General features: G+C 45.7%; 1 protein-coding gene across 32 annotated transcripts in view; it reads left to right on the forward strand.

Moving 5' to 3' along the window:
* The window catches only part of MAPK8IP3 (mitogen-activated protein kinase 8 interacting protein 3), a 51,508-nt gene extending 35,567 nt beyond the window's left edge, over positions 1-15,941 (forward strand). For 29 of the 32 annotated variants that reach the window (XM_017745692.1, XM_017745693.1, XM_017745696.1 and 26 more), the window contains 14 exons: positions 1,023-1,184; positions 2,129-2,294; positions 2,759-2,944; positions 3,556-3,739; positions 4,516-4,635; positions 4,903-4,983; positions 5,679-5,746; positions 6,851-6,999; positions 8,222-8,393; positions 8,494-8,607; positions 9,837-9,875; positions 11,441-11,620; positions 11,877-12,020; positions 13,053-15,941. In XM_017745692.1, coding sequence (XP_017601181.1) covers positions 1,023-1,184; positions 2,129-2,294; positions 2,759-2,944; positions 3,556-3,739; positions 4,516-4,635; positions 4,903-4,983; positions 5,679-5,746; positions 6,851-6,999; positions 8,222-8,393; positions 8,494-8,607; positions 9,837-9,875; positions 11,441-11,620; positions 11,877-12,020; positions 13,053-13,174 — 1,887 coding nt within the window. In that variant the 3' untranslated portion in view covers positions 13,175-15,941. The remainder of the gene's footprint in view (positions 1-1,022; positions 1,185-2,128; positions 2,295-2,758; positions 2,945-3,555; positions 3,740-4,515; positions 4,636-4,902; positions 4,984-5,678; positions 5,747-6,850; positions 7,000-8,221; positions 8,394-8,493; positions 8,608-9,836; positions 9,876-11,440; positions 11,621-11,876; positions 12,021-13,052) is intronic. The other 3 variants (XM_017745704.1, XM_017745723.1, XM_017745722.1) reach the window with 1 other exon arrangement.
* Positions 15,942-16,109: the final 168 nt, after the last annotated feature.

Raw genomic sequence — 16,109 nt, forward strand, 5'->3', positions numbered from 1 at the left:
GGGTCTCCTGCTGCTCTCTGACATCTTTTGCTTTTTTGACACAATTTATTAACAACAGCAACATTTTATGCTTCTAACGCTTTTGCTAAGACTCCTCGGGGTGTAATGCAAACCAATATAAAAATTCATGAAAATGAGCAAGTGAAAGTAAAAATGCATTTCATCACTCCTTAAATTCTACTGTTGACCAGAATTCGTTGGTAACAGGCCAGTATTATCTGGAGTAAATTTTTGTGAAGCCATGTCTATCGATACTAGAATATTTTGAGTAGAATTGCAGATGGGCATAAGTGGTCATGTGGGCAGATGGTAGACTTATCTGCTGTAACTGGTTGTTTTGAAATAGCCAGTTTGTCACTAATTCATTCAGAGATTATTTTTAGAAATCATCCTGATGGTTAAATCGTAAGAAAATTTTAATGCTGTTGTTTCTAGAAGGTTCTACATGTGATCTTTAGATAATGCTCTGTGCAGCATCTTTCCCTTAGGGTTTTGGATAAATCTAGTGTTTGTTTCTGTAGCCCTGTTCCAAGTATTCTCTTAAAAAGCTCCCTGGAAATAACTCATAGGAGATTAACTGGATTTGATTTCAAAAAACTGCTTGTGTGGGAGCTAAACCAGCAGACTGTTTTTCTACACTTCCAGAGATGGGGCAGCCACAGGCTTCCCTGGGCAAGCTGTGCAAGGGCCTCACACCCTCACAGGGAAGAATCTCTTTCTAATGTCTCATTTGACCTGCCAGCTGTCAGTTTGAACACATTAAACATCAGCCATGTCCTGGCTTGCTTGTGACTTTAGTCACTTGCAGTGACTAAAGAGGAGTGATTTTGCTGGGTACAGAGATCCTTTGTCTTACCTGCATCAAATTGGATATCTTCTAGGAGAAATTGTCAAGATCTGGTGTTTACAACTTAATGTTTTAGATGTTTGACATTTGACAGTTCTCCACAAAGGTGCCTAAATTCAAAGAGACCACGGAGCCTGCAGAATCCTTAGTTCAGATTCCTGCTTCTGTTTCTTAGCTGTGGTGTGCAGCTGGAGTCAATCTCTCAGGATGGAGACCTTTGGAACAGGAGCCTGGGAATGGGCAGAAACTAGATCCTGGGCGTGATCCCCTCACCTGTGATAGGGAAGTGGAAGGCGAGAACAACAAAAGTAACCATACATCTCCCGAGAAAAAAAAGGTCAGAAAAGAAAATGGATTTTTTTCCGTCCGATGTTTTTTGTTATTTCATTCCTACCATACCCCTTCTCTCAGTACCTTTGTACTGTGCCATAAAATGCTCTTGTACTTGTGGGGCAGTGCTGTGGTGTTCTGGCTCTTCTGTAACTTTGGGTGTGATTTGGGACAAATCATCCAGTATAAAGTTTTCCAACTTTTGCTTTTGAAACGTTTGGAATTTTGAAAAAAATCCTTATAATAAGGGCAATTAAATGCTTGATGAGGTTGCTAGGAAGATTATATAGCCCTCATAATTGTAAATTTAAAAAATAATACATTTAGGCAAGGCTTTGTTAAAGGAACAGAGAGTCTGTGAGTCCATTTGGGCCGCTTGAGATTTAATCCAGTTCCGGTTTTTGGTAGTCTTAAATGATTTTTTGTTTTTCTTCTATTTAAAGAACCAAGCTGTAATTTGCAGATAATAATACAATATTTTATCCTATCTGGTTTGTAGGGTTTTTCTCCACACCTGTTTTACACTGCTGCCTTATACTCTCCTAAGACCAGCTTGCTTAAGCTGATCAGTTGTGGGTGCATCCCAGACTCACAGCATTCTGGATGAATGAATATTCAGTGACATTTGATATGACATTTGTCAGACAAGTCAACAGAGAAATTAGTGGCCATATTGCTCTTGGAGCATAAGGAGTCAGACAGGCTCTTTGGCCAGTGCTCTGGATACTAGTGCAACAACATGAATGGAATCAAATTAATAAAAATAAAAACTAAAATATAACTGATTAGACAACTATATAAAATAGAAAAAAATTCTTATATAATTTTACTATAGAATAGAATGTATAATTTAAAATAAATTACACCATGTGTAAATGTTGCCAAGCATTGTTAGGCTCAGATTGATCCAAGAGGAGTGCTGATTGTGCCTGTGTGTTTGCTCTCCCAAAGGCAAAGGAGCTCCATGAGATGGATGCCACATCCAGCCGTGTCTGGATCCTCACTAGCACGCTGTCAACCAGTAAAGTCGTGATCATTGATGCCAACCAGCCTGGCACAGTGGTGGACCAGTTCACTGTCTGCAACGCTCACGTGCTCTGCATCTCCAGCATCCCCGGTGAGTGGGGCCCAGACTGGGGTCTGCACAGGGTCACCTGCACCACTGAGGAGTGACAGACGTCCTCACTTGGGAACTGGAACTAACCCTTCTGCCTTCTTGTGTTCTGTCATTGTTCCCCAAAATCATAACCCGGATCTTGCCTTCCTGTAGGACCTTTCTCTGGAGATTCCTCCCTGTTCAGGGTTCAGTAAGTCATTCATTTGGTACACAAACAGTGTTTTTTGGAAGCAGGAGTGAGCCTTGTCTGGTGTGGAAGGGCTGTGTACCTGCCTTGGATACTGATACTAGGGATGAGGGGATCTGCCATGGATCAGGCTGCTGATGGATGCTGTGGTGCCTCCGCAGGGTGGTGAACCCCAAGGATCAGAATCTCCCATCATTAGGGTGATCTCAGGAGTACAGCTACATTAACTTAGCAGTGACTGCTTGATTTATGCGAGTACCTGTTCTTTTATCTTCAGCGGCCAGTGAGAGTGACTATCCCCCAGGCGAGATCTTCCTGGAGGGGGATGTGAATCCCGAAGAGTCAGCTGGAGCAGATGGTGTCTTGGCAGGGATCACGCTGGTGGGCTGTGCAACCCGCTGCAATGTGCCACGAAGCAACTGCTCCTCACGTGGGGACACACCTGTGCTGGACAAGGGACAGAGTGAGTTTTGGGATGTAAAACTTAGTGACATTTCAATTACAGCTAGTCCTGTACGAGCTCCTGGTGTTACAGCCACATCCTCCTGTCCTCAAGTTAAACACTTCAGAGGCCTCCAGAATTCTGTTTTTATGATACAGGAGTACCAAAGGCCCTTTTGATACATTTCTTCTTAGAGCCCTCCTTTTTTCTCTGATTCACATGCTGCAGCCTGGTTGCAGGAGTCATACAGGAGAGTATTCTGGGCAGATGAGGTGTTTGCCCTGCTACAGGTGCTGCTGTTCTGATTGCTTTGTTCTCTGAGCCTTGGGAAGCCAATTAAGCTCACATGCAAATCATACTGCTGCCCTTGCTGACTCCATACTGCAGTGACAGCCATGGAGTCCTTCCAATGCTGTGCTGTGCTAGTCACAGATTAGGCCTCACCTTAAAATAGTGTCTGTTTCCCATCCAGGCAGAAGATGCTGGATGAGCTGCTGTGTCTGTGGCACAGGCTCAGGGCTTGATTGAGTTTGGCAAGGAAAGATAAAATAAAGAATTGACAGCCTGATGTCTAGATAGTTAACTCACCAACTCATTCTCCAGCATGTCTCACACTGTTCATTGTCCTCTAGGTGAGGTGGCTCCTGTCTGCAACGGGAAGATCAACCAGTCTCAGTCGACCGAGGAGGCAACAGAGGCTACAGAGGTACCGGAGAGCAGCGCTGGTGAGGCAGAGCCGATGCAGGCGCGGCCCGGGCCCCTCACCGAGCACGTGTTCACAGACCCTGTCCCAGCCCAGGCACCAAGGCAGAATGGGTAGGTGGGCTGGGGTCAGAGTAATGGTTCTGTTCTGTTACTAATCAGTTCTGTTTTCATAAGCTTTGTGATAAGAGAACCAGCCTGATCTTCTGATAAAGTGTCAGACTTCTATCCATTTTGTCCCCAAGGAGTATTACAGCTGGGATAATAGGGAGGCAAAAAATGAAATGAAAACAGACATGGCTCAGCCTACAACTGACTGAGTCAGCTGTTAAAATGCAAATATTTGACCTCTCACTATGAATTTAGACCTGTGGTTAAGGCAGATCCTCCAAAGTATGTGTACACTTCATGTTCTTACTGAAGGAGCTTACTCATATGTGTGTAGAAATGATGATTGATTTATTCTAGTAGTACCTCCGATGTGCTGTAACAGTAACCAAGAAAGCATATTCACCGCTCAAAAGTTCTTGAGACAAACAAGGCTGATGTGATGGCCTTAAGAACAGGTGGAAGTCTTGGATGCAGATTGTTCCTGAATGCCCATGTTGTTCTAAGTTGTTTCTGTTGAAGTTGGAAATGAACAGAGAAAATACTGTTTGTGTAATAGTCCTGCTAAACAGTTAGGGTCTGTAGATTTGAAGTACTTGTTGTTTGTAAGGGGAGGAGGAAGGAAATAGTGTAAATTGCAGATTTGCAGTTAAAAACTTATTGAAGAGCAAGAAGTGATTTGTGTCTTCAAGGGCCCATACCTGTCTGTGGCTGCCAGGCTAGGTGGGCATTCTGTGCACTGCTGCTGCTAAACCTCTAACATTGTTCTTTTGCCTCTTCAGGGAGAATGGGCAGCTGAAGATGGAGCCCAGCACAACACTGCCAGATCAGGAGTCAACCGGGGATGCTGGGACCTGCACCAGTGCCGCCCCCACCATGTGGCTGGGAGCTCAGAATGGCTGGTGTGTTCCCCTTGGGTTGACAGAGCTCTGTGTCACCTCCCTGCTCTGGGCTCTATTTTTCATGTCCACACACCTTTTGTTCGCTGCTTGTTTCTGGAGAAGGTTTTCATTCCTCATTTCATTGCTCAGCTCACCGTAGTCTCAGGGATTTAACATCACTTTCTTACCTCACCTCCACCTTTCCTACCAGAAGAGAAGACTCAAGCCTGGGCAGGCTGAAGGTGTGGGCCCTGCTGCTAACCCTCCCCAATTTGTTCTCTCTCACAGGCTTTACGTGCACTCAGCTGTGTCCAACTGGAAGAAGTGTCTGCACTCAATAAAGCTGAAGGACTCTGTGCTGAGCCTGGTGTAAGTGTGTGTTCCAAGGGTCCTGGAGGAGAAGGTTTGGGGCTTAAGTGATGCTTTGGAGTGGGTTAGCAGCTCTTTCTCACAGACTTACAGAATCACAGAATACTTTGGGTTGGAATGGACCTTAAAGATCCTCTTGTTTCAACCCCCTGCCATGGGCAGGGATACCTTCCACTATCCCAGGTTGCTCCAAGCCCCATCCATATTCCCAGCCTTGAGCACTTCCAAGGATGGGGCAGCCACAATTTTTTGTTTCCTTTCCGAAGTGCATTGTTTTGTGAGAGAAGTTTCTGAAGGTTTTTAAAAGTTATGGGAAAGCCTCATACCAACCGTTTTCCTGCTCAGTTGCAGTCCTGACCCAATTCAGTGAATACATGACTAGCAATATCAGGAGAAAGTAAGTGGGGAGGAGAAAGGCAAAATTTCACTGAGGGGTAAATTAGGGGGAATTAGTTGAGATTGATGGTGTTTGTATTGTGAAGGAGAAGAATTTCCTCAGCAGAAAATTTACAGATGTGATGATCTTACTGCAGTGAAGGTTAAGAGGTGTGACCTCTTGCAGGATGTTCCTGCAATGCTAAACTGACTGGGAATTGTGGAGACTACATAAAGATGGTGTGTGTGGATGGCAGGAAGAGTTTTTTAGTCCCTCACTTCTTTGGAGTTTTTATGTATTTACTATTCTGTTATTTCAGGCATGTGAAAGGGAGGGTCCTGGTTGCTCTGGCAGATGGAACACTAGCCATATTCCATCGGGGAGAAGGTAAGACTCAATGTAATAGAGAAAACAAAACTTGGCTAAAAGTGTAGCAGTGGATTAAACACTACTGAGGTGAGAAAGGAAGTTGCTGGCTGCTGGAGTACAAACACCGAGTTAAAACATAGCTATTATACACTAATCGCTATCCTAAACCATCTCAGGTGTACTCTAACACCACTTCCTGAGCTTTTCTGAACAAAAATGTGTGTAGTTGCTGTGTAGCACATGTGGAGTAAACGTGACGCTTTTAGGTCATGTTTTATGCTGTGCAGTTGTTTGAGGTACACTTAGTAAATTCAGTTTCTGGTCCTCTTCACTGCTGTGGGTTTTGTTTCCCTGTGGCTTGAGCAGTTTCTTATCTGTGTTCACACCTGACAGCACATGAGGAATTAGCTAACTGTGACAAATGTTGGCATATGAAGAACTTAGTTATTCATTGAGTAGCAGTTCATTCAGCAAGCAGAAAGATAGAGATTTCTGGGCTTGTGCAATTCAAGTTTTGGTTCAGCCTTTGTCATGAGCTCAAGCCTGACCACTGACACATCAAAACTGTTCCCATCAGAAATAAGATAAAGCTTCATGACATAGAGGCTTCCTGTCTGTGAAGGACACAATATCTGCCTGGTTAGTTAAAAATAAGAGTGAGAGAAGGGAGATCTGATTCCTTCTTCTGGATTTGACACTTTGGGGGAATTATGTTGTAGGTCTGTGTTGTGAGGAAGCCTCACCACAAGGACTGTATGGCCCATTTCCTTTCAAGTTTCTGCATAGTCTTGGTCAGCTGTCTTCCTCTTCTCCCACTGGTTTTGTTGTACTTATTAGAGAAGCCTGTTCACTTCATTGCAATAAAAGATGTTTAAATTGGCCTGATTTGAGCACTGTCAGGCACCAAACTAAACTTTATCTAAACTAAACATTACGTATTTCATAAGTGTAAGGCTGTGCCTGAAGCAGGAGCCATGAGAAGGTCACAGACATAAGCAAACTGAGCATTTGAGTATCAGCTAAGCCTGTATACCCAGATATATAGAGAAAGGTAGAGGATTCTGTTGTATGCTCACATGTCATGGAGGAGATACATCTTTCCACACTTGTTTTTCACCTCAGATGGTCAGTGGGATCTCAGTAATTACCACCTGATGGATCTTGGCCACACTCACCACTCCATCCGCTGCATGGCTGTGGTCTATGATAGAGTCTGGTGTGGCTACAAGAACAAAATCCATGTTATCCAGCCGAAGACAATGCAGATTGAGGTAAGAGAGCACATGCATGTCTGTGCATGCACACACTTGTGTTGGATTTATTCTTACAGCTGTTCTCTGCTGCAGTGTGTGAAATTCAGAACCTTTGGGTTGTCATTGCTGACTGCAAGACCAAGACTGTCAGTCTGGGTTATGTTATGATCTAATCTGCCAGGGGATATTTATTCCTTCCTCCCTTTGCAGAGCATAATTCTATCAGTAAGTCTAAACTGACAATTTTCTTTGCCTTTACTAGGGAGTCTGTGAGACCATGTACTGTCCAAACATAGGTGTTTGCTTTACAGTGACTCTTCACTTACAATCTGAGGCTTCTCCATCTGTAGGCATTATGGCACAAAGGAACAGTACAGTTAGCAAGCCCCTGGGATTCCACTAAGGAAATAACAATCTTTAGAGCCTTTTGGGTGAAAATCTGTACAGTGGTGTTGGCACAAATCTGAGAGTGCTTGAAATAATTCTAATTGAGGAGAAAAGAAGTGCTGGATCTGAAGTTCACATTAGTGAGCCAAAGCAGTTTGATCTTTGGAATTTATCCTGGAGTTGTGTGTTTTCCTTTTCTACCAAGTACACTGAAAGCTCTTGGCTTCTAAATGTTCTTGCTCCTGAAGTGGTCTGAAAAGACCATCAACTCTGCAAAGCTGCCATGCAGCTGCTCAAGCAAAGGATTGTGTACAGTAGTGAACTGCTGGGGTCAGCTGGCATTAACACAGCTTCTCCAAGATCTTTGGAACCCAAACAAGGGATCTCAGTTGAGGAAAATTGAATGTATGTACATATGGAGTATAGATAATGGCAAACCTTCTGTGAGCTCATGTTGGTTTATTACTGCAGGCCTGGGCCCTAGGGTGTATCACCGTGTCCTGCAGCCATAGGGAGGAGGAGGAGAGAAGATCCAGCAGGCAGGAATTGTGCAGCAAGATTGATTTATTTAATTATTTTACAAACCTTTTATAGACTTTTTTCTTCATAGTCTAATTGGACAAAGGATCAGCCCCCACCTTGGGGTGATTGGCTAAAATCCTAAAAACATCCATTATCAAAATATTTTTCGACTATACCATAAACAAGACTTTTCAAGGTTGCAGGTGGCTTGGTCGTTTACATACTCTGCTACCTCTTCTGTGAGAGAGAAAAGTCTCTCACGGACTTAGAAAGTAGCAAGAAAATCCTCGCTAGCAGCATTTTTGTATCTACATTGGTTCACCTATTTCAGAAATCCTTTGATGCCCATCCTCGTCGGGAGAGCCAGGTGCGACAGCTGGCATGGATTGGAGATGGAGTGTGGGTTTCCATCCGCCTGGACTCCACGCTGAGGCTCTACCATGCCCACAGCCATCAACATCTGCAGGATGTCGACATTGAGCCTTACGTCAGCAAGATGCTCGGTGAGGGTCTGTTGCTCACTGAGCTCAAGGCAGAATTTGCCCAAAGCAGACCTTGCCCAAGGTCATCACTGACTCCCCAACTCTCATTCATGCTTCCTAGGCACTGGAAAGCTGGGCTTCTCTTTCGTGCGGATCACGGCCCTGCTCATCGCTGGCAACCGCCTTTGGGTGGGCACCGGGAACGGTGTTGTCATCTCCATTCCCCTGACTGAGAGTAAGTGACATTTATTGAAAGTACTCCTGCGTCCCCCCTAAAAAAAAGAAGCTTTTAGGTGTTATTTGTGCAGCATGGCAGGTGGCTCAGGTAGGCTAATGCCTTCCTGACATTTGACACCCTTTGATCATAGCCATGTTCAGGGTGAAAAGCCCAGAGTGTGAGCAGCCCTGGACCTTGACAGAGCAGAGTGATGTGAACTGATTCTGTAGCTACTGTGAAACAGGAGAAACAAAGTTTTGGGAATTGTAGTAAGTCTTCAAAAGGAGGCCACGGGGTGAGAAGTCATCAGGAACATCTCCCTGGAAATTTCATTTTGGCATAGTCATCTAAATGTCTCCATAACAGTATTTTCCAGAAACTGATCTTAGAAAAGCTCTGTTTACTCAGATTAGGGCTCAGCTTTATCAGTCAAGTAGAAATAGGTATCCTACACCAAATCCAGCCTGGTGAGGGGACCCAGCAATAAGAGTAAATAGTTGAATCTCTGGAGCTGCAAGTTTAGTTGAAGCTCTTACTAGTCCTGTTCTGTACCTCTGCCCATCAGCATCTTATTTTGAAGAGTCTTATCCAGATCACCATGGGGAAGTAGGATTTGAGGCTGATTGCAATTGCTTTCAACAGAAAGCAGCCAAATGTATGTTTTTTCACCAATGCTCACAGGAAAGCTGAGAAACAAACACCTCTTGTATAAAAGAAGCAAACCTCTTGTAATCTTCCTGGAAGTCAGGCTTGGAATGGTCTCCTCTAAGGGCAGTGAAGCTGGATGTGCCTGGGGCTGACACCAGGAAGGCAGTGAGACAGTTCTCTTCATAGATTGCAATTTTGGTCTTGTTTCTGAGTTCCTTTCTGAAGCCCATTCTGTCTTACGGCTGCTGTCCTTGTCCTGAGTTAAACTTTTTCCCTGCTGTAAACCAATTGCTTTATCTTTCTGCATTCCTGTAAAAAATGTGGTAAGCAAGAAAATCTCACTAAAAATGTAGCAGTGGATCCTTGTGACATGGTCCCTCTCCCACCTCAGATACCTCATCTGTCCCTGTAAGATAAGAGCAAAGTGAGCAAGAACAGTATTAGTACAAACTCATAGGAGCTTCTGTTGTGGTTTCTCTAGGTTTTATACTATTTTTGTTGCCCCCAAATTATCTCCCAGTAATCACCTTTTTCTTCTCTCCCATCCTGCCCATCACTTCCTGTGCCCCTCTGTGTTCCCACTCCCTGCCTGTGCCTAGCTGTAGTCCTCCACCGCGGCCAACTCCTTGGGCTCCGGGGTAAGTCCACTGCCTCCCCTCCACAGCTGTCGTTCCTTTTGCGCCCATCTCCCGCCCTTCCATTCTACCATTCAACTTCTCTCCATCCATTTTTCCTCATCACTCTTCTGTTTTAAGTTGCGTTAGAGAAAAGCAACCAGAGACAATCATGTAAATATTCTCATTTCCCATGGCTCTAAACAATTTTTTCCATCTTTTTGTTGATCCCTCTGGTTTTTTGTGTTAAGAGTAATTATTCTTCGACAGTGGTTTCCTTACTATGGTAGGCCAGTTTGAGATGGGGACTGGAGAGGTTCATTCGTCAGAAGCAGAAAGCAGGAGCAGAGTGTTCTTCCAAGGTCTCCTTTGGTTTTCCAAGGATGCTACTTTCATCAGTTTCAGGCCAATGGCAGGTGGTGCTGTGGTACCTGCCACCTGTAAGTCATCAGACAAGATGTTGAACCCAAGGGGACTTGATAAGCATGAAGAATTGCTTAAGTTTGTGCCAGTTAAGGCAGGGTCTGAGTTCAAATTCATGCTTTTCCAGTGTCAGAAATTAGAGGGGCTTTTTTCTCACTCAAAGACATTCACGTGGCTGTCCAGATGCATTATCAACATGTCTCCTTCTTTTAAAGTATCTGATATTAATTGCAGTAAAAAAGCCAGATACTATACACACACTGACTCTGATTCTTCCATCAAAGTATTTGTACCTGTCCCACCATCCTGGCCTGAGCCTGATAGGGAAAAGTTTCTTTTGTCCAAGTCATGTAACTGAAATTCAGCCCAAGTTAAACCACAGAACTACAGATAATTAATGAAGCAATCAACCTCTCTCACAGAAAAGTGAAAGCTGCCTGGTTTAATATTGTTCCTGTTGTACTGATGTGGGTGTGTGCAGAAGGAAAGCATCTCCCACCCTGAGCTTGGAGCACTGGTCTCTGTTGCTTGGTGAGTGGAAACTGTCACATTCTCGGAGCCTGGTCATGAAGGATGCAGGCCCCTGAGCCCTCCTTGGAAGCTGTGGATGGTGAACATCTGAAAGATGTTCATTGCTGGAGTAGCTGACAATCTGGTGTCATGGTTAAATCAAGAAATGAGGAAGGATCTCACTCCACTTCTGTGATGGCTTTGAGTGGGCTGAGAGGCTTCACCACACCCAGAGACTGCTTTCAGCAGCATGTGTGCTCATGACTGGGCATGAGCAAAGGACTTGACTTGGAAATTGAGCAACGTCACTAATCCAGAGCAGTTATTCTCCTCCAGGTGCCCTCTGGGGACAGTGGACACTTTGGGTACCCTGTCAGCTACGAAAGATCAAGGTTGATCCTAGGACAGCAGGTTATTTCTGGAGGCTGGACAGAATCACTGCTGGTGACACCAGTCTAGCTTGCCTCAGTCTGAAAGAGAGGGACTGTGTAATCTGGTGTGTTCTCCTCCATCACATCACTCATACAAGACCTTTAAAGAGACCTGCACCTTTAAAGGTTTTCCTTCACGGCTCATGAGTTTTCTCTTTGACTGAGTCTCTTCTGTAAAGGGGACTCAAAGCTATCACTGATGGTGTTCCTGCTCCCTGTCCCCAGCCAACAAGACTTCACCAACCTCTGGAGAGGGCAGTCGCTCCGGTGGGGTCATCCACGTGTATGGCGATGACAACAGTGACAAATCTGCCAGCAGCTTCATTCCCTACTGCTCCATGGCTCAGGCACAACTCTGCTTCCATGGCCACCGTGATGCTGTCAAGTTCTTCGTCTCTGTGCCTGGTAAGGATGTGCACAGCCCTCCCTCTGCAGGGGCTTGTGCCTCCATCCCTTTTGTAGTAGGGGCTGGAGCTGGTCTGTAGCAGACTAGGGTCCAGGCCACGGCTGGCACTTCCTGTGGTTTACACATCTGTGTTTAAACTGGAGTGACGGTCAGATTTGACTAGCAGAAGGAATTGGTCTGCCCAATGTGTTAGTGTGCGTGTGAACTGTGTTGGGGCTGAGCAGAGGCACCGACAGCACTTCTGTCCTCTCCCAGGCAATGTCCTTGCAACCCTGAATGGGAGTGTGTTGGACAGCCCTTCGGAGAACCCCAGCACAGCAGCCACTGAGACTGAGGGTCAGAAGCTAAAGAACGTCCTGGTGCTGAGTGGAGGAGAAGGGTACATCGATTTCCGGATTGGTGAGTGCCCTTGGTGGGGGACATCTGGAAAGGTAGCAGGTGCATAGCTGTGGTCATGGAGTGAGGCATCACTGTTGGTGGGGAGCCAAAGCAGAAAAACCCTGCACTGTTTCTCCTGCGTCAGGCTGTGAGGGCTGATACGGATTTTCCTTGCATAGCACAAGGCTGTCAACCTGTGCCCTGTGGCTGCAGTGCCACACAACTGTATTGATGCCTACAAAATCGAGAAACAAAACAACACACTTTCAAGACAATATTAATATAGGAAGTATTATACAAGCAGGTCTTTAGTTGGAGGCCTCCAGGTGCAATATACGTATGTGATACAGGACTTCTACGTTTTTATAAGTTTAATAAATTAGCATATTTAAGAAATACTGTCCAATTAGAAGAGCAGTTGGTTAGGTAATTTTCCCCGGGTTCTGCCCCACTAGAGTTGGTCCAAGAGCTCTGCCCCACATTTATTATGTTTATGATACATGGTAAAAAGCAAGATATCCTTGGTTGACTAAAGAGGCAAGACTAAATAGTATTTCAGGAATGTGTTAGAAGGTTAGCTTGTTATTATTCTAAAATGTAGGGGGAAAGGGTAGGAAAAGTACGGGGAGTTACAGCCATGCATTAGCAATCTACAAAGCTACAATTATTTGAAAAATACCATAAAACAGCATCAGTATGAATGGCTTTGGAAAGAACAAACCCATCTGTGCCACTGGTTCCAAACATTGCTGCCCCACTATGATCACCCATGGTGCTGTTGAAGGTGCTCTGTGTGTAAAAATCGGCTTCCCTGAAAGGAAGGGTGATCTTTGCTGCTGCTGGAGCTGGTTTGTCCCATCCATGTAGTCCAGTTTCAGAAAAAAGTGGTATTGCTCTAAATGTTCTCCAGGCACAGAGAAAGATCTCAGCTCAGTGTCTGTTATCAGACTGCTGGGACTCTAAAAGGTGTATTGGCCTCTTTGGAGTATTCCAGAGCAGCGCAGTATGGCATTTTCTTTCCTGCCACTTTCACTATCTGTTTTCTCTCTTCAGGGGATGGGGAAGATGATGAGACAGAAGAGAATGCAGGAGATGCCACCCAGGTGAAGCCAGTACTTTCCAAGGCTGAACGCAGCCACATTATTGTGTGGCAGGTATCATACATCCCTGAGTGAGAATCCCTCTTTTCCCATAATAAGTGTCCCTCCTCCCGCCTGAATGCCAAGATGTACATACAGAACGCCTGCATTATAACTCCTGCTGGAAACTGACCCTGGACAACTGCAACGGCTCCTGCCTTGGACTGTGACCCCCTTGAACCTCTGAACTTGCAGCTTCCATCTTGGGCCCGTATGCTTTTGGCGTGGTTAGATTCTTGTTCTGCTCTGGAACTGGCGTCTACAAGGAGAGAAATGGCAGTACATCATGAAGTGAGCTTGGAGCCAGAACTGTGCAAAACCTTTGCCCACTGTCAGGAGGGACAGCTGGAGGGGGGTGGCTCAGGTTCTTGGGCAGGTTGCCTCACTCCCACCTGCATGAGAAAGAAGTGTGTCCCCAGGCATTCCCTGCGAAAGCAGTGATGGTGAATCACTTCTGCAGCACCCCAGCAGAAATCCCTTCTAGTTCACCAGTAGACTCCTCATCTTACCCTTATTCACCCTTAAGCACAGAATAACATCCTCTGGACTTAGAGCAACCAAGGGTCCAAGGAACCCTCCAAGGAGCATCATGGTTTTGGCAGCACTTCTGCTGTGGGGCTGGAGAAGGCAACAGCACCCTTACAGAGGGGATCACATCCTCCATCTTTGCAGGGAGAAAGTCCCTTCTGCTGCTGCTGCCTCAGCAGTCATGTGCTGGGTGCCTGTGTGTGTCCCAAGAGGATTGTTTGGTGGGCTCAGATGGGAGATGGGTGTTTGACTGTAAAGGCCAAACAGCCATAGTAGCAAAGAGGTACTGGAACTTTGCTTTTTTAAGACCAGAAAAGGCAATATTTTTAACCCTCCCTTCCAAAAATGCCAGACAGTAAAGAACTCCTGAGATCATTCTGAAAGGTGGTTATCTCTGCATTGCATTTGGTGGCTTTTAAAACACAGGCAAGGGCAGATGGTGTTGATCTGCTCTGAGTTCTGCACTAACACATTGAAATTGCCTTATCTCAAGGCTGTGTCTCTTTTCCAGGACCTGCTGGAAGGAGATCTCTTTTCACAAAGACTTGGAAAACAGAGACTTGGCAGTTGGTTAGGAAAGACTGTACAGGTGCATTCAAGGCTATGTCTCACCTGATGTCACACAGAAAAAGGAATTGAGGCTAGATTCCTGACATCTTTTACCTAACATCACAGGCACTGACTGTGCTAGTAAGGAGTTTGAAAAGCTGCAAATTTCTGACTCCTGGAAAAAATGGACAGCCCCCAAGAAAAGCGGTGATAGCCCCTTCTGTCTAAGCAATGCTGAGTGATTACAGATGTGCATCCTGCTTACAAAAGAAGCACTAGAAAATGGGGCCAGGGAGAGTGGTTTTGAGCTCAAGATGCAGAATATGGAAGTTCCGGGTTTAGAGGCAATGGTGTGTTCCCCTTTCTGACACTGTCCCACAAGGACAAAATCTGTGTCCCTTGAACGCTCTTTTCTGGGTGTGCAGGACTAGGGCAAGTTGCATTTGTTAGAGATGAATTTGGAAGCTCCTGGTGGTCATATTGTTTCTTCCCTGACCTGTGCAGCACTCCAGGGTTCACAGAGATGTCTTTATGGCAGTATGGGGACAGCTGGGCAATCCTCCATCTCCTGGAAAGCTCGCTGCTGTGTCCTGTGCTTGCTGCCATGGACCAGGCTTGCAGGTCCTGGTGTGCTGCAGGGATGCCATATTCCCAGGGGATGCTCTAACATGTGGCATCTCTCCTGACACAGCAGCACCGAAGCCATTTTTGTATCCACAGTTCAGGAAAGGCTGGGGTATACATTTCCCCTGCAAGAAGGCAAGAGACCTCTTTGGTGAACAGAGGCCTCAGCCAGCCACAGTGGTGCCCATGCTGCGTGTGAGCAGTGCTGGTGACACACACCCACCACACCACTCCTCCCCAAGGCAGGAATCCAGCTAGAGGGCATCTTCCAGATATCTGTGTACTGGGCTCTGCGTCTGGCACGAGGTTAAGGGATACTTGGAGCCACCACCTGCATGTTGGGGGACCTTTCACCAGGAACATTTCACTGGGGCACTGCTGACTGTGCCAGGCTTCTCATTCACTTTCGCCATATGCTTTCTGCTAGGAAGACCTCTTTCGATCCCAACACAGAGTGCATTGAAGTTAACAATATAACATCTAGAGCACAGATTCCACTGTCGTGTAGTAGTTCATCAGTTAGGGCCAGGCAAACTTCAGAATTTGGGCTAGTTGAAGGGGAAAAAAAAAAGCCCTGGTAGGGTTCAGTTCCTTAGCTCTGTCTTTCATAGGAAAGTCAGAATTGCAACATTTGTACCGCTGACTGTTCTGTATCTGGTTTGAGCAGTTGAAGGGACAGCACTTGGTCTCCTGTCACCCACTGGGCCCTAACAATACGAGGAAATCTCCCATCAGGTTCCTTTCCAGCTCAATGCCATGTTTTCCTCCAAGAGAAGCACATGGCCCAGAGGGGCAGCTGCAGGGGGGAGACCCAGCCTCTGCTGATAGCTCCTGTGGCCTTGGGTGGCTGCGGGGCATCAAGGTGTGAACTGACTGGCTTCAGTACGCTTCTCTGTCATATCTCCACTGTGATGTATGTAAAGTATCTTGTATGTTACAAAAGGATTTTAAAAAGTGTCTTAAGGCCTGTAAACTCCGCTGTTTGGTCTGAAGATGGCATTCTGTAAAGAGCCTGCTGTATGAATACGTTCCCGTGCTTTGTCCCCTATGCTATCAACAACAAACCGTATCTGTTCTGTATGTAATAAACATGTTAACATCAGCTTGGGCAGCGCATTGTGTTCCTATGAAGGCACTGGGATTGCTGCTCAGTCTTTAACAGGACACTTGCAAGGGTGGGAATGCAGCTCGAGTGTTTTCTGTTGAGCAGTTCAGTGGCAAGAAATGAGATGTGGATGGTTCACAAGGCCGGAGCAGAAGGGGCTGGGGC

The sequence above is a fragment of the Corvus brachyrhynchos genome, unplaced genomic scaffold (assembly GCF_000691975.1).
Source record: "Corvus brachyrhynchos isolate BGI_N302 unplaced genomic scaffold, ASM69197v1 scaffold369, whole genome shotgun sequence".
NCBI classification, from domain to species: domain Eukaryota; kingdom Metazoa; phylum Chordata; class Aves; order Passeriformes; family Corvidae; genus Corvus; species Corvus brachyrhynchos.